The 18,214-nt window shown below is 49.9% G+C and overlaps 1 protein-coding gene across 1 annotated transcript in view; it reads right to left on the reverse strand.

Annotated features, from left to right (window-relative positions):
- TNK1 (tyrosine kinase non receptor 1) overlaps positions 1-17,841 on the reverse strand; it is a 36,190-nt gene extending 18,349 nt beyond the window's left edge. Inside the window, 8 exon segments of the mRNA XM_087947607.1 lie at positions 372-498; positions 1,805-2,073; positions 2,905-3,005; positions 3,008-3,056; positions 4,304-4,498; positions 8,569-8,642; positions 11,086-11,275; positions 17,732-17,841. Of these exon segments, the coding sequence (XP_087803733.1) occupies positions 372-498; positions 1,805-2,073; positions 2,905-3,005; positions 3,008-3,056; positions 4,304-4,498; positions 8,569-8,642; positions 11,086-11,248 (978 nt within the window). The 5' untranslated portion in view covers positions 11,249-11,275; positions 17,732-17,841.
- Between the last annotated feature and the right edge of the window lie 373 nt (positions 17,842-18,214).

The following is an 18,214-nucleotide window of genomic DNA, read 5'->3' on the forward strand; positions in this document are numbered from 1 at the left end:
GTTACCACCTCCTGAGGTTTTTACAAATGACAGATTCACAGAGTCGGAAGGGACCTTGGAGATCATCTAGTCCAACCCCCTTCTGCCCAAGCGGGAGACCCTACACCATTTCTGACAAGATGGCAGTCCAGTCGCTTCTTGAAAGCCTCCAGGAATGAAGCTCCCACAACTTCCGAAGGCGACTTCTGTTCCATTGAATATAGAATGCCAGAGTCGGAAGGGACCTTGTAGGTCATCTAGCCCAACCCCCACCTCCCCCACGTTCAAGCAACTTCTGCTCCATGGATCGATTTAGACTACAGTTCCCATCATCCCCCAGACAGGTTTTGGGCTCTAACCACTAGACCGCCCACCCCCCTCTCGGTTCTCACCTGCCTGCCCGTCAAGCCCACCCAGGGCTCCTCACAGTAGGAAAACATCTCCCAGAGGGTCACCCCAAACATCCAGACGTCCGAGGCGCTGGTGAAGATGCCCTGGCGCAGACTCTCGGGGGCGCACCTGGAAGGACGGGGAAAAAAAGGGGGGAGGGTCAGTCAACCTGGAGGGGCTTAGGGCAGGGCCTCTCCAAGCTTGGCCCCTTTAAAAATTGTGGACTACAACTCCCAGAATTCCTCAGCCGGCCATTTTCCCCGCTCCCAACTTGGCTGAAGTCAAGATATAAATTACATTTACCGCATTCCCACCATCTATTATTAAGAAAATTACTCTATGGGAAAAAAAAATGTGCTAAAGTTGTCTATATTGACATGGCTTCTTGTCCTCCTATCCGTGCTGAATTCTGGGTAAATCTTTGCGGGCTGAGGAACTCTGGGAGTCGAAAGCCCATAGATAACAGATAATCAGAGTTGGAAGGGATACTGGAGGTCATCTAGCCCAACCCCCCCCCCACCCAACCCTCCACCATTTTTGACCAATGGCAGTCCAGTTTCTTCTTGCAAGCCTCCAGGGATGAAGTCCTACAACTTCCGAAGGCAACTTCTGTTCCACTGAATACCAGAGTCGGAAGGGACCTTGGAGGTCATCTAGTCCAACCCCCCCCCTCTTCCCAAGCAGGAGGCCCTACACCATTTCTGACAAATGGCAGTCCAAGTCTCTTCTTGAAAAGCTTCCAGGGATGAAGCTCCCACAACTTCTGAATAACAGAATAATAACAGAGTTGGAAGGGACCCTGGAGGTCATCTAGTCCAACCCCCCCCTTCCCAAGCAGGAGACACTGGACATTTTTCTGACAGATGGCAGTCTCAGTCTTTTCTTGAAAAGCTTCCAAGTATGAAACTCCCACAACTTCTGAAGGCCACTTCTGTTTTCATTGAATCTAGAATGCCAGAGTTGGAAGGGACCTTGGAGGTCATCTAGTCCAACCCCACCCCCCTCCGCCCAAACGGGAGATCCTACAACCATTTCTGACAAATTCTGGGAGTTGAAGTCCACAAGCCTGAAAAGTTGCTTAGGGGAAGCCATCCTTAGCACAGCATGACATTATAAATCCGGATAAATAGAAAGCGGAAGGCAAATTGGCAAGTCGAGATTCGCTCTTAAGCACAAACAGACCATGATTTGCAAAGCGGGCCAGTCAAGAGGACATTCGGGGCGTTTCTCTGCTCAGGAGACACCCCAAATTTTTCACCCCTTCCCAGCTCAGATCTCCCCCTTAAATCCTGGTGTGGTACGTTCTGTCATTCAGGTCTCGACAGCTCATGGCAAGGCGCTAGTCCTCATGAGGGTTTAGCAGCTGCCCAAGGAGACGGGTGGGGGGGAAAGAGGCAGTTAAATCCTCCCTCCACCCCGCTTTGGGGAGCCTTACCAGGCAAAGGGGATGCGCCGGTGGGCGGACATGACGTAGCGGTCGCTCCTGCTGGACAGCGGGCGCATCAGGCCGAAATCGCCGATCTTGGCGTGGTCCTCGGACACCAGCAGGATGTTGCGGGTGGCCAGATCCCGGTGGACGAAGAGCTTGGACTCCAGGTAAGCCATGGCCCCCGCCACTTGCGTGGCATAGCTCCAGAGCTGGTGCAGAGGGAAGGGCTGCTGGAGACGGTCGTAGAGCGAGCCCAGCGCGGCCAACTCCGTCACCTGCCGAGAGGAAGAAGGTAGATCTCACGGATCTGTCGCCCCGGATCTTCTGAACCCCCAAATAGCTCAGGGGAGGCTTGGAGTTTCCTGGTCTTCAAACCCCACCCCCACCCCCAGGAAAAGTTGGGAAGGAAACTGGAAAATTTAACAGAATATCAATTGGAAGGGACCTCAGAGGTCATCTAGCCCAACCCCCTGCTCAAACAGGGGAAGAACAGAGTTGGGAGGGGGTCTTCGAGGTCATCTAGTCCAGTCCCCTGCTGAGAATAACAGAATAACAGGAGTTGGAAGGGGCCCTCGGAGGTCATCTAGTCACACCTCCTGCTCAGAATAACAAGAGTTGGAAGGGGCCTTGATGGACATCCAGTCCAACCCCCTGCTCAGAATAACAGGTGTTGTAAGGGACCTTCGATGTCATCTAGTCCAACCCCCTGCTGAGAATAACAGAATAACAGAGTCGGAAGGGACCTTGGTGGTCATCTAGTCCAACCCCCTGCTCAGAATAACAGAATAACAGGAATTGGAAGGGACCTTGGAGGTCATCTAGTCCAACCCCCTGCTCAGAATAACAGAATAACAGGAATTGGAAGGGACCTTGGAGGTCATTCTAGTCCAACCCCCTGCTCAGAATAACAGAATAACAGAATAACAGGAATTGGAAGGGACCTTGGAGGTCATCTAGTTCAACCCGCTGCTCTGGGAAAAGACCCTTACAGAATAACCAAATCGGAAGGGACCCTGCAGGTCATCTAGCCCAACCCGCTTGCTCAAGCCGGAGACCCTACCGCCATTCCATCCTCCAGAGTTGGAGCCCCTTACCCCACCCCTTACCATCTTGAGGGGCTGGGTGAGCACCACGCCATGGAGGCGGAGGAGATGGGGGTGATCCAGGTAGCACATGGCGTTGACCTCATTGAGGAAGTCAATCAGGGCCCCGGGTCGGAGGAGACATCTGAACGCAACGTCTTCACGGCCACCGGGATCTAGGAGGAGGCAAAGGGAGGTTGGCTACCCGGCCAGATGAGACATAACACTCTGGGATGCTACAGTTAGACAAATGGATCACCTCTTGGTCTCCTTCGAATAGTGGATACTGGCTTTATATAGGGGGAAAGTTCTGGAAAGAGCAACGGGTGCGAAATACGATACGAGAACCTGGAATCAGGTGATTCTGGCGGGCTGAAAGATCTCCGTTGGTCGCCAAGGGCTGATCGGGCCTTGCTTTTCTTTCAAAGCCATCCATGGCTCAGTGCTGGGTCACCTGGTGGTGCCCTTTCCTTCTCCCCAATATTCCTGGCTATTCTGATCTGCAGAAGTCTTTTGGAAAATACAGGGAAGGACCTTTTTTCCTGGGGGGGCTGGGATGCAGAATATGCTCCATGACAAACCGCAGCATCCCCCCTCCCCAGGCCACCCCAGGACAGACAATCTCGACTTACGACCGCAGTCGGAACGAGAATATCCATCACCAAGCCAGGCGGTTCTTAAGAGAGATTCACTCAAGTTTGACAACTTTTTCCCCTACCGCGGTTCAGCGAATCACTGCGGTCGTTAAGTGAGCCATGCGGTCGTTAAGTGAACACAGCTCTCTCTCCCCCCACCCCACCCCAATTGACTTTGCTTGTCAGCTGGGAAGGTCGCACAAATGGCCGTCACACGACCCCTAACCTAACCGTGGTGGGATGCAACGAGGTCGTAAGTTTGAGGACCGCCCCAGGAAAAAGGCAGACGGCCAGAGACCGTCTCTTCGGTGAGTTCTCCATTGGTCCTCCACTTAACGACCGCCATGGAGCCCCGCATTTCTGTCGCTACGAGAGACATTTTGCAAAGAGGCATTTCGCCCCTCTGTTACGACCTGTCTTCGGCGTTTAAGTGAATTGCTGCGACGGCCGTTCGTTCGGCGAATCCGGCGGCTTCTCCCGTGGACTTCGCTCGTCCGAAGGTCGTAAAAAGGAGGATCACGTAACTCTGGGACGTTGCAGCGGTCCTAAGGAGGAGCTCGCGGCCACGCGTCCGAATTTTGACAGCGGGGGTTGCTACGATGGTCGTTAAGTGTGGAAAAACCACCTTTTCCTTCAACTTTCAAAACCATCCATAGTTCAGCGCTGGATCACCTGCTGGTGCCCTTTCCCAATATTCCTGGCTATTCTGATCTGCAGGAAGGCCTTTCTCCTGGGGGGGTTTGGCTGGGAACTGCGGCAAGTCGAGGACTGCCGGTGACGGCGCTTACCAAGGTGCCGCCGGGCGCATGCCACTCAGCCCGGTGCACCACCCCGAAGCATCCGTCGCCCAGGCGCTCGCTGACGCGAAGATCCCACTCGCTGATCAAGCATTTGAGGGAGGCGTCCGTCTCCAGCCGGGGAGGGACCGGAGGCTGGGCGTTGGGGGTCTCCTCATTTTCGGGGCTTCGCACCCCTGTGAACATCTGGCAAGGATGGGGAAAAAAAAAAGAGAGAGAGAGAGAGAGAGAGAGAGAAAGGGCATCGGTGCCCGTCATTGTCAGATAGTGCTTGTTCTGACCGAAGCCTCGTTCAAATCAAAGAAACCCCAAGCATATTTATTTTATTTTTATTTATTTTATTTTGTCAAGCGATTATTAGATAACAGGTATAAGTATAAACATGGTTATGAATACATGGATACATCTAAGAAAAATAAATAAAAGAAACAATAGGACAGGGACGGTTGTGAATGAATGAATGAATTGTTTATTGGCCAAGTGTGTTTAAAGGAAAGAAGGAAGGAGAGAAAGGGAAGGGATGGAGAAAAGGAAGGAAGGAAAGAAGCAAAGAGGGAGGAAGGAAAGAGAAAGAGAAAGAGAAAGAGAAAGAAAGAAAGAAAGAAAGAAAGAAAGAAAGAAAGAAAGAAAGAAAGAAAGAAAGAAAGAAAGAAAGAAAGAAAGAAAGAAAGAAAGAAAGAAAGAAAGAGAAGGCACTTGATTTGGAACCGCTGACATCTCACCAGGAGACCTTTAACCCCATCAAACATCCACATTTGTCTCTCCTGGGTCCTTGGGAAGGACTGGAGAGGTGGATTAAAAAAGCCAAATCCAGTCTCAACATCTGGATGACTTGGAAACCTTCTATAAAAATAATAATGCAGCTTTGAGCCGCACCGGCCTATCTTGGGTGTTTGGGAAGGGACTCCATAGGTAGTCCAAAAACGCCACATCCAGCCTGACCACCTGGCTCAGTGTGCAACGAACCATAATAGTGAGAGGCCCCCTTGGGTGCAAGCCCCAAACATCTGGGAACATCCCTTGAAACGCCTTGGGCACTGACCAAATTCAGCATCGGTCCATTGCAAAAAGGCAGCTTGGGTTGGAAGAGCTGGCCTGTCCTTCCAGGGAGTCCTTCAACCACACCGCCACACATCTGTCTCTCCCAGATGTTTGGGAAGGACTCCAGGGGTGGGTAAACAGGCCAAACCCAGTCTCAACATCTGGCTGGTTTTGCAAGTGACCATAATAACAGAGCTTCCCTCCCTCAACATCATCAAGCAGTCCACCACCACTTGACGGACTCGCAGCCGGCTGGCAAACCGTACTCAATGGGTCTTAAGTCTGCATGGAGGGAAGGAAGCAGTGGGGTTGCCACAAGGTTCCCTCTCAGGCCCAGGACTCTTCCAGATCTTCCTTAATGACTTAGATGAGGGAATAGAAGGGGAACTTACCAAATTTGCAGGTGATACTAAGCTGGCAGGAATAGCCAACACCCAAGAAGATGAGCTCAAGATCCAGAGGGATCTTGACAGACTAGAACACTGGGCCGTATCTAACAAAATGAAATTCAATGTAAAGGGAAGTCCTACACTTAGGCAAGAAAAACCCAAAGGACACATATAGACATATAGGAGAAACCAGGCTCAATAGCAGTAGCTGTGAGAGGGATCTTGGAGTCTTAGTGGACAACCAGCTAAAGAGGAGCCAGCTGTGTACAGTGGCAGCCAAAAAAGCCAATGCAATCCTAAGTTGCATTAACAGAGGGATGCAATCCAGATCAAGTGAGGTACTAATACCACTCTGTAAAGCCTTAGTAAGGCCACACCTGGAGTACTGCATCCAGGTTTAGTCATCACACTATAAAAAAGGATGTTGAGACTCTGGAAAGAGTACAGAGAAGAGCAACCAGGAGGATGAGTTGACTAAAATATACGATGAACGGTTGCAGGAACTGGGCCTGGCTAGTCTAGGGAAGAGAAGGACCAGGGGAGACAGGAGAACCATCTTCCAATATTTGAGGGCATGGGGGTTGGACTAGATGACCTACAAGGTCCCTTCCAACACTATTAATCTGACTTTAATCTGATTTTAATGAACAAAAGGACCAGGTGAGGCAGGAGAGCCATCTTCCAATATTTGAGGGCTGCCACAGAGAGGAGGAGGGGTCAAGCTATTTTCCAAGGCACCTGAAGGCCAGACAAGGAATCATGGATGGAAACTGAAAAAGAAGAGATTTAACCTGGAAATAAGAAACTTTCTGACAGTGAGAACAACCAACCCATGGAACAGAAGTTGCCTTCAGAAGTTGTGGCAGCTTCATCCCTGGAGGCTTTCAAGAAGAGACTGGACTGCCCTCTGTCAGAAATGGCGTAGGGTCTCCTGCTTGGGCAGGGGGTTGGACTAGATGACCTTACAATGTACCTTCCCAACTCTGATGACCTGTTATCTGTTAGCCACATCTGCCTAGCTTAGGAGTTTGGGAAGGTGGGTAAACAAACCAACTCCAGGTGGAACATCTGGCTGACTTTGCAACCCATTGCAATAACAGAGTTTCCCTGTTTAACACCACCAAAACAGCCACATCTGCCTATCTTAGGGGGGTTTGGGAAGGGCCAGAGAAGGGGAACCAAAATTATAATAAAAACCCTAGTCTGAACATCTGGCTGGCTTGGAAAGCAACTTATAATAAATAAAAACACACCTTCCATTTCTGCAACGATGATACCTTTTATTTAACACATCAAAGAGCCACATCTGCCTGACTTAGGGGGTTTGGGAAGGAGTGGAGAGGTTTATGAAAGGGCCAGTCTGAACATCTGGCTGGCTATTAAAAACAACCCAGCAACCAAAACAACAACAACAACCACTATAATCATGCACAAAACGTAATAAGCACATTCTACACTTCCTTCCCCAAATGCAGGCAGGAAAGGCATGTTATCGCTGGCAAGGGAGCCCAGCCAGCCAGCTAGGCGTGTTTTAGTGCCCCGCAGGTGCAGCCAAAAAAGACGGTGGGCGGAAGATCTTAAAAGGCAAGGAAGGCCACACCGCGGTCGTGGGTGGCCGCCAGCATGCGTGGTGGATGTGACACAGTCGTGAGGTCACAGCGCCAAATGACAGGGGACCGGGGTGGAGTGGGGCTTTGGCTCATTCGCCGTGGCAAATTGATGCCATGATGTGCATCACTGGCACAACATGGGTATGGGGGGGGGGCTGGCTGAGATTGGCTCTTTTCTTGCGACATCTCATGACCCAAGTAGGGAACAGCATCATTGCTAGAAAGGAAGGGGTGTTGTTGTTGTTTTGCATTTCTACCACCGATGATGTTCCTCAGTTGGGTCATGAAATGTCGGCCAGAAAATAGCCAAGGTCAGAAAGCACCAAGGACCCCACAGTTTTCCTCCTCCTCCTCATCTTCCTCCTCCTCTTCTTCTTCCTCTTCTTCCTCCTCCTCTTCCTCTTCCTCCTCCTCCTCTTCCTCCTCCTCCTCCTCCTCTTCCTCCTCCTCCCTCCTCCTCTTCTTCCTCCTCCTTCTCCTCTTCTTCCTCCTCCTCTTCCTCCTCCTCCTCCTCTTCCTCCTCCTCCTCCTCTTCTTCCTCCTCCTTCTCCCTCTTCTTCCTCCTCCTCTTCCTCCTCCTCCTTCCCCTCCTCTTCCTCCTCCTCTTCTTCCTCCTCCTCTTCCTCCTCCCTCCTCCTCCTCTTCCTCCTCCTCCTCCTCCTCTTCCTCCTCCTCCTCCTCTTCTTCCTCCTCCTTCTCCTCTTCTTCCTCCTCCTCTTCCTCCTCCTCCTTCCCCTCCTCTTCCTCCTCCTCTTCTTCCTCACCTCCTCCTCCTCCTCCTCCTCTTCCTCCTCCTCCTCTTCTTCCTCCTCCTCCTCCTCTTCTTCCTCCTCCTCCCTCTTCCTCCTCCTCTGCCTCCTCTTCCTCCTCCTCTTCCCCACAACCCCCTCTTCCTTCTAGCACTGATGACGTTCCCTAGCTGGGTCACGAAACGCCTGCAAGGAAACCACCTGGCTCAGACACACCACCCCAGGTCCCCGCAGTTCAAAGCTACAAAGGTTCTCCTCTATTTGGCAAGTTGTGGTATCACTTCTACCCCCTCCCCCAATGGCCCACTCCCCAAATAAATCCACCCCTCTTTTCGCTTCTCCAAACCTGCCCCAGGGAACAGCCAGATCCCCACGGCTGCAGGAAATCCCACTCGCGTAACATGCCCGCCCACCCCCAAACCTGCCCCCCAGGCGTGTCCCTTTGAGGGGAGGGTCCCCGCACTCACCTTATAAACCCAGGACTTGGGACGCTGACTTTGACCCTTCCGGCGTTTCAAGGCATCTTCGAGCCGCCGCTGACCTGTAAGATAAAAGCTACCTCAGTCTGGGAAAATCAAATTCGAACCCAAACCATGGTTGCCGGCAAGACCCCTTTGCTTCCCAAGGGCGACTTAAGGGGAGGGGCTTCGCGATCCCTTGGAAATGATTCCCATGTAATATTCCTTTCTATAGGTCCAGGGTGGTCTCTAAGCTTGGCCCCTTTAAAACTTGTGGACTACAACTCCCAGAATTCCTCAGCCGGTCATTTTCCCCGCCCCCAACTTGGCTGAAGTCAAGATATAAATTACATTTACCGCATTCCCACCATCTATTATTAAGAAAATTACTCTATGGAATAAAAAAATGTGCTAAAGTTGTCTATATCGACATGGCTTCTTGTCCTCCTATCCGTGCTGAATTCTGGGTAAATCTTGGCGGGCTGAGGAACTCTGGGAGTCGAAAGCCCATAGATAACAGATAATCAGAGTTGGAAGGGATCCTGTAGGTCATCTAGTCCAACCCCCCCCCCCGCCCAACCCTATACCATTTCTGACAAATGGCAGTCCAGTTTCTTCTTGCAAGTCTCCAGGGATGAAGCTCCCACAGTTTCCAAAGGCCACTTCTATTTCATTGAATATAGAATACCAGAGTCGGAAGGGACCTTGGAGGTCATCTAGTCCAACCCGCCCCCGCCGCCCAATCAGGAGCCCCTACACTATTTCTGAAAGAAAGGAGAGAAAGTGCCTGATAGGGAAAGGAAGGAAAGAAGAAAGAACAGAATAACAGATTCGGAAGGGACCTTGGAGGTCATCCAGTCCATCCCCTGCCCAAGCAGGAGACCCGACTCCATTTCTGACAAATGGCAGTCCAATCTCTTCTTGAAAGTCTCAAGTGATGTCTTAAAAGTTGGCAAATGAAAGGGGGGGGAACCCCTTTTTTTATCCCCTTGATAACAGTTCTTGCAAAAGGGAAGGCCTCCATATTCAATTTAAATAGACACACATCCATTTTGAACCTCCTGTAGCATTCCTGTATTATACGCTGCCAGCTTTTTCTCTCGGGTGCTCATGAGGACTAGAAACTTTGGAAGTCTTGTGAGAGATGGCGTCTAGGAGCAGACTCTTCCGTTGCAGGGATCCTTGGCTTGAGCGACTGCTCAGAGTTAACAATGGCCCTGAAAAAAGGTGACCTCCTGGACCTCTTTTCCACACTTGAAAAATTCGGACAACTGACTCATACTTACGACGATTCCGGGTAGTCATACGATTCCCCTTTTGCGACTGTCTGACCAACCCAGGGGGAACGCCGGATTCGCTTCACCACTGGGCGATGGACTGAACCGCGGCGGTGACTCGCTTAACAACAGCGGCCAGAAAGGTTGTAAAATGGGCCCAAAAGTTTCCCTTAATCGCTGCCTCGCTTAGCAACAGAAATAGGACTCATCAGACGAGGACTCCCAATATATTTATTTATTTTCAACAGGATTTTGAGGTCCGGTTTCATCCTCCTTTTGCACCGCGCGCTCTCCCTCTCTTTTCTCCCTTCAGGTCAAGGGTGGGGATTCAGCCGGTTTGGATCGGTTCGCATGAACCGGTTGTTCTAGCAATCCGTTGGCCCCGTCCACCCGCCGCTTCCCTAGTCCAGTGATGGCGAACCTTTGTGTTGTGGTGTGCCGAAAGCGCGTGCGTGCTGGCAGCCCCCATGCAATGCGGCCTGCACCCCCCTGCGCATGCGCGCACAACACCACCACCCCTCCCTTTTATTTGCACTGCTTTGCATTGATTCTCAGCCCATTTGAGGCTCAAGGAGAGCCTACGCACCTCGGGAGGCCGAAAAAACGGGCCTTCCGGAAATACCGGAAGTGCCCATTTTCAACCTCCGGAGACCAGGGGGGGCCATTTTTGCCCTCCCGGAGGCTCTCTCAAGAAGCCTCTGCACCCTCGGGAGGCGAAAAACGGGCATTCCGGAAGTACCAGAAGTGCCTGTTTTCAGCCTCCGGAGGGCCTCTGGAGCCCGGGGGAGGCCATTTTCGTCCTCCCAGAGGCTGGAGGGAAGCCTCTGCAGCCTCGAGAGGCTGAAAAATGGGCCTGTTTCGCCACTTCCGGTATTTCCAGAAGGCCTGTTTTTCGGCCTCCCGAGGTTGCGGGAGGGTGAAGATGGCCTCCAACGGGCCTATTTCCGTGTTTTGAATCCCAGCTGATTCACACGGCACGATGGTTGTGCCACTCCTCTGCTGTTTTACTCGCTGAGGCTGCAGTCGAAGGTGAATTTCAAAGCTGAAATGGCCGTTTTTTAAAAACGAAGCGCAAATTGCGGGCTTGATGAACCGATCGTTACCCTGGTTGATTCCCGACACCCCCCCACATCCGCCTTCACCTCATGAGGACTATAAACTTGGGAAGTCTTCGCGAGAGGCGTCCCCGCCGAGCAGAGTTGCCACGTGCGCCTGCACAATCCCCCCATCCCGCCTTCCCTGCACTCACCTGGGCGCCCCAGGCCGATGCGGTCCAGGTCGAGGGTCTTGACGTAGTCGAAATGGCTCGGGCGGGTGACGTGAAGCTCGTCTCGGATCCTGAGGTAAAACTGCTCCAGTTGGATTTCGCTCAGCAGCTGCAGCAGCCATTCGGTCCCGTCGTCTGGCGCCATCGGGGGATGGGGGCTGGGGAGGGGGTGCTACGGGGATACAGGAACAGACAAACCTCAGATTGGGGTGAAAGCACAAGCCACGTTTGTGGGAGGGACAGGGGCAACTGCCCAAAAATCAATCGAGGATTTGTTGCCCAGGTCAGATTTCATGGGTTGACAGAAAGATTTTTAAACAATTCTTCTCCTGCTTAGGCATGCAGCTTGGCTCGCTGGCTAGAATCTTTTTTTTTTTTTTTAGTAGGTCTGTGGTCTGACCAGAGATTGCACAAGTGAAAACGGTGGTGATGATTTTTCTATTGTTTTGCAAATACGCTGAGTGTTTCTGCACCAGAGACAAATTCCTGGTGTGGCTAACCACACTTGACTAAATAAAGTATTGTGTTCTGCTCTGTTCTGTTTTCAATATTATTCTCTATTCTATTCTATTCTATTCTATTAATTCTATTCTATTAATTTTATTCTATTTTCTGTTCTCTGTACTCTATTCTATTCTATTAATTCTATTTTATTGATTTTATTCTTTCCTATTCTATTCTCTGTATTCTATTCTATTAATTCTATTTTATTAATTTTATTCCATTTTCTATTCTATTCTCTTTTCTATTCTATTCTATATTCTATCCTTTTCCTTTTTCTGTTCTATTCTATTTTCTATTCTGTTAATTCTATTCTATTTTCTATTTCTCTTCTATTGTATTCCATTCCATTCCATTCCATTCCATTCCATTCTATTCTATTCTATTCTATTCTATTCTATTCTATTCTATTCTATTCTATTCTATTCTTTCTTCACTCCATTATTCTCTTCTCTTCTCTTCTCTTCTCTTCTCTTCTCTTCTCTTCTACAGTATATCCTATCCTATCCTCTATATTTTATATTCTGTATTCCATTCTATTCTATATCCTATACTGTATTTTGTTTCTGTGTTGTATTTTGTATTCCATATTCAGCATTCCATTCCATTCTATATTTATATTCTATATCTATATTATATTATATGGTATAATATGGCTTTTTTTTTTTAACAGGCACTGTGTGGGTCGCCAACTTGTCTCTTTTGGACCCTGTTCCCTTCTCGCCTTACCAGGCCTTCTGACTCTATCCGACCCCCACCCCTAATTTCCCTTCGTGGGAGCCCTCCCCCCCCCGCCATAAAGTTTTCCCAGCTCAACGCATACATACACGGGACAGGGTTGTACCGCACACTGACACCGGATACCTTGGGGGGTTTGGGTTGGGCTCCACGGGCTCAGCTGCCTTTGTTAAGAGGGGCAGGGGAAGGGGCTGCCAGAGGGAGACCCCCACCCACCCCCACCTTGAGTTCCTGAGTGAAAAGCAGTGGAGGGAAACGGGGTGTGTGTGTGTGTGTGTGTGTGTGTGTGTGTGTCCCACCTCTCTTTATATAGGGCTGGGTGCCTGTTTAAAAAAACAAACCCATCTCTCTTTCCAAGATTAAGATTGGATACAGCAGGAATGAGGAGGGGGCTTCCCCAGAGCCCCCCCACCCGAAAGGGAATGTCTTCCTCCTGATGGCCCTGGCAGCTGTCTCATCACCCCTCTTCCCCTCCTCAGCACCCCCTCCCACTCCACCCACCCACCCAGGCAGGGAAAGGGAGGCATTAGCTGACTGTTAAGGGGGCTTTTTCCACAGAAGCCCCCTGCAGGTTTGCAAATGAAAAGGAATTTAATCCCCCTGCTAACGTTTTTTAAATCGTGCCTACCGTCTCTGTCCTATTGTTTCTTTTTTATTTTTCTTATAATTATCTATCTCATGTATTCAAAACTATGTTTATTCTTATACCTGTATCTTGTAAGCGATTGACAAATCAAATAAATACTAAATACCAAAAAAAAAACAAAAAAAACCAGGGGATGATTTATGCCTCTGCAAGAGGCATAAAACACCCCAGAAACCGTCTGGATGCTTTTTCATTTATTTCCTGTAATTCGCATCATAGAATCAGACTTTGGGGTCACTCAAGGACATCTAGTCAAACCCCACCCCCATGCCAGTTCATGCAAGACCCACTAAGGATTGGAGACTTCAACTCCCAGAATTGGAGCTACAGATATTCTCTTCCAGCAGTCCTCCCAGACTTTCCCAGCCAGTGGGATTTAAGAGGGGTGGGCTTCGACTTCAAGAATCCCCCAGCCAGACATGCTTTAAGATATCTGTACTCCAATTTCCAGAATTCCCCCAGTCAGCCATGTTTTAAGATATCTGTACTCCAATTTCCAGAATCCCCCAGTCAGCCATGTTTTAAGATGGCTGGACTCCAATTTCCAGAATCCCCAGTCAGCCATGTTTTAAGATGGCTGGACTCCCAGAATCCCCAGTCAGCCATGTTTTAAGATGGCTGGACTCCCCAGAATCCCCAGTCAGCCATGTTTTAAGATATCTGTACTCCAACTTCCAGAATCCCTAGTCAGCCATGTTTTAAGATGGCTGGACTCCCAGAATCCCCAGTCAGCCATGTTTTAAGATGGCTGGATTCCCAGAATCCCCCAGTCAGTCATGTTTTAAGATGACTGGATTCCCAGAATCTCCCAGTCAGCCATGTTTTAAAATATCTGTACTCCAATTTCCAGAATCCCCCAGTCAGCCATGTTTTAAGATGGCTGGACTCCAATTTCCAGAATCCCCCAGTCAGCCATGTTTTAAGATGGCTGGACTCCCAGAATCCCCCAGTCAGCCACGTTTTAAGATATCTGTACTCCAATTTCCAGAATCCCCAGTCAGCCATGTTTTAAGATGGTTGGACTCCAATTTCCAGAATCCCCCAGTCAGCCATGTTTTAAGATGGCTGGACTCCCAGAATCTCCCAGTCAGCCATGTTTTAAGATGGCTGGACTCCCAGAATCCCCCAGTCAGTCATGTTTTAAGATGGCTGGACTCCCAGAATCCCCAGTCAGTCATGTTTTAAGATATCTGTACTCCAATTTCCAGAATCCCCCAGTCAGCCATGTTTTAAGATATCTGTACTCCAATTTCCAGAATCCCCCAGTCAGCCATGTTTTAAGATGGCTGGACTCCCAGAATCCCCCAGTCAGCCATGTTTTAAGATGGCTGGACTCCCTTCCATCCACAAACATCTCTTCCGTTTTTCCCTTTTACAAAAACCATCCCCAGTATGGTTTCGTCAACTAAATCCTTCTTTCTCTTTTGACTCATTTAATTTAATTTCATTTATTTATCGCAACGAAGGACCCCGCCCGCCCGGCGTCTCCCTCCCAGAAATGCTGCATGCACACACACACACACAAACACACACAGACACGCAAAAAGCAATAAAACCCATAAAAAGAAAGCGGGAGGCTGGGAGCATTAAAATTTGACACGAAAAGCCAATTTAGGCCGCCACGAAGGGCCGGAAAAAAAATCACAAGAAACTGGGGCAGGCCGTCCTCGACTTTACGGCCATCCATTTTAGCGACTGCCCCAGGGAAAGCGACTTCCAGTTACAACCGTCCTTATCCATTTCCCTAAAGTCACGTGATCAAAATTCGGACGCGGGGCCCAACCTGACTCGTATTTATGACGGGTCACCGCATCCCCAGGGGAGTGTCACGTGATCCACTTTTGTGACAAGCCACATTCACTTAACGACCATGTGACTCACTCAAACAGGGATTCACTAAACAACTGCCTGATTCACTTAAAGACCGTGTAACTAACTTGAACTGCAGCGATTTGCTTAAGAAGCCTGGCCCAAAAATGGTCGTAAAATTGGACGCAATTCACTTAATAACCACGTGAACAACGAAAATCAGGTCTCCATTTTGGTCGTACAATGAGGACTACCTGCAGCTCCTTTTCTGCCTAGGACTATTATGTGTCAGACCACATTTTTGGCTGGCTGCAGTTTCCTGATTTTTGGCTGTGCAAAAATACAAGGAGTCCTCAACTTATAATGGTTTGTTTAGTGACCGAAGTGACAATGGCCGCCGAAAAAAAGGGACCCAGAACTGTTTTTCACACTTACGACCGTTGTAGCATCCATTTTGTTACCTTCTGATGAGCAAAGCCAATGGGGAAGACAGATTCATTTAATGTCACTCGCTTCACTGCGGCAGTGTTTCACTTAACAACTGTGGCAAAAAAAGGTTGTAAAACAAGGCTTTAAAAAAAATTCACTTAACAACAGCCTACTTACTTAGCAAAAGAAATGTGGGCCTCGCTTGTGGTCGTAACTCGAGGACTATCAATACTGAGTAAGTAACTCTCTCTTGTCCAAAACCAGGCAATCTTTTGAATAAGCATCATTTTTTAATTTGAATGATGGAAGGATTAATTGAATTAAACCGTGGAACTGCTTTCCACTAGAAGTTGTAGGGGCTCCATCCTTGGAGGTTTTCAAGAAAATGACCTTGGAGGTCATTTAGTCCAACCCCTCCCTGCCCAAGCAGGAGACCCTACACCATTTCTGACAAACGGCGATCCAGTCTCTTCTTGAAAGCCTCCAGGGATGAAGCTCCCACAGTTTCTGAATAACAGAATCTTAAGAGAGCGGGAAGGGACCCTGGGGGTCATCTAGCCCAACCCCCACGCCCAAGCGGGAGACCCTACACCATTTCTGACAAACGGCGGTCCAGTCTCTTCTTGAAAGTCTCATGTCAAGACCTCCCAGGCCCGTTCCAGCCGTTAGGACTCTCTGGTGGGTGTTGTAAAGCTGAATATTGTTAACTTTTTCAGGCGGGGGAAGATCTTGGGGAGGAGAGCTTGAAAAGGGATCGCTGACCTCCTCGGCTGCTGATCAAAACAGATCTCCGGGATCAATTTTGAAGCAGTTTCAAAAAACAATAACAAACCACAACCTCTTTTTAGCTCTTCACCGGGTCGGCCTCGGTTGTCCCCATCTGTGAAATGGGCGCAAGGACTTGCCATCTGTCAGAAATGCTGTAGGGTCTCCTGCTTGGGTGGGTGGGTGGGTGGGTGGGGTTGGACTAGATGACCTCCAAGGTTCCTTCCAACTCTGGCGTTCTTATATTCAATGGAACAGAAGTTGCCTTCAGAAACTGTGGGAACTTCATCCCTGGAGGCTTTCAAGAAGAGATTGGATTGCCATTTATCAGAAATGGTGTAGGGTCTCCCGCTTGGGCAGCGGGGGGTTGGACTAGATGACCTACAAGGTCCCTTCCGACTCTGATTATATGGTGTGAAATCTGGCTTCTACCCCAGGCCAAAACAGAGAAAGACAAATATTACAAACCCAGGACAAGGGAAATTAAAGGAGTGCGTTGTCAGGGTGAGTGTTTATGTGTGTGTGTGTGTGTGTGTGTGTGTCACAAAAAAATGGTTAACGTAAAACTCCCAAGGCAGATGGCAGGAGGCCAAGGCCGGAGCCACCCTTGGAAGTGCCCTCTGGGGCAGGGTGGGGGAATTTGGGGCTGTGGGGGGTGGAAATGTCTACACTGCTGATTCCTTCCCCTTGCAAAACAGGGCTTTTCTTGGGCCCTTAAGGATTACCTGCCACGGCCAGGTGAGCCAAACTCCAAAGTGGGAGGGAGGACAATTATTTATTTATTTTGTCCCTGAGTGGGAAAAGTCCCGAGGAGGAGAGACAAGAGGGGAAGGAGCAGAATTGCTGGCCAAAAAAAATAAAATAAAATAACTCAAACCCACACACAACTAGAAGCCAAGCGGACAGATTTAATTTCTGAATTAAGAAATTTAGAGATCAAACGGAGGAAGGAAGGAAGGAAGGAAGGAAGGAAGGAAGGAAGGAAGGAAGGAAGGAAGGAAGGAAGGAAAGAAAGAGGGAGGGAGATGGGGGAAAGAAGGAAGGAAGGAAGGAAGGAGGGAGGGAGATAGGGAGGGGGAAGGAAGGAAGGAGGGAGGGAAAGAAGGAAGGAGGGAAGGAAGGAAGGAAGGAGGGAAGGAAGGAGGGTGGGAAGGAAGGAAGAAAGGAGAAGAAAGGAGGGTGGGAAGGAAGGAAGAAAGGAGAAGGAAGGAAGGAGGGAAGGAAGGAAGGAAGGAAGGAAGGAGGGAAGGAAGGGAGGGAGGGAAGGAAGGAGGGAAGGAACGAAGGAAGGAAGGAAGGAAGGAAAGAGGGAGGGAGATAGGGAGGGGAAGGAAGGAGGGAAGGAAGGAAGGAAGGAAAGAAAGAAAGAAAGAAAGAAAGAAAGAAAGAAAGAAAGAAAGAAAGAAAGAAAGAAAGAAAGAAAGAAAGAAAGAAAGAAAGAAAAAGAAAGAAAGAGGGAGATAGGGAGGGGAAGGAATGAGGGGAAGGAAGGAAGGAGGAGGGAAGGAAGAGGGTGGGAAGGAAGGAAGGAAGGATGGAAGGAAGGAAGGAGAGAAGGAAGGAAGGAGGGAAGGAAGGAAGGACAGAGGGAGGGAAGGAGGGAGATAGGGAGGGAAGGAAGGAGAGAAGGACACGCAACTGGCCAGAAAAAGCGGGAAAGGATCCCCCTTCGGAAGTTTTGGGGGACTCCCCTCTCTGCCCCCCACACTCCCGATTCTCTGCCTCCTCCCCCGCCCTCACCTGCGATCCGCGGGGACAGTTTCCCTCCGTCTGTTTCTGCTCTCTTCTCTCTTTCTTTCTTTCCTTCCTTCCTGGACGGGCAGCCAAGGAGGGCGGGCGGCTTCCCCAACGCCTCCCCCGCGCCTCACCTGGCCGCCAGGTGGGAGGAGGCGGAGGCGGAGGCGGGACTTTTCTCCCACCTGCGTGGGACAGGTAAGGTTGCCACGCATGTGGCGGGAGGGAAAATCCCGCTGGCCAGCAGGTTGCTTACCAAGGGGGTCTCTCTCTCTCTCTCTGTCTCGAGACCCCGGACCTGCCTCTGCACGTGTGTTTCGTGTCTTTTTTTGGGTGTCTCTGTTTTTGGGTCCGTGCGTGTCTTTTCGCCCTGCGTGTTTTTTCCATTTGGACCCGGGGCGCGGGGGGGGACTGGGCGCTGCGAGGGTCTGGGGTTGCAGAAACCCGGCGGAGAGGATGCGGGGTCGCCAGGGAAAGACCACACACACA

The sequence above is a fragment of the Notechis scutatus genome, chromosome Z, assembly GCF_049901735.1.
Source record: "Notechis scutatus isolate UNSWTSFEM ecotype Mainland chromosome Z, rNotScu1.2, whole genome shotgun sequence".
Lineage (NCBI taxonomy): Eukaryota > Metazoa > Chordata > Lepidosauria > Squamata > Elapidae > Notechis > Notechis scutatus.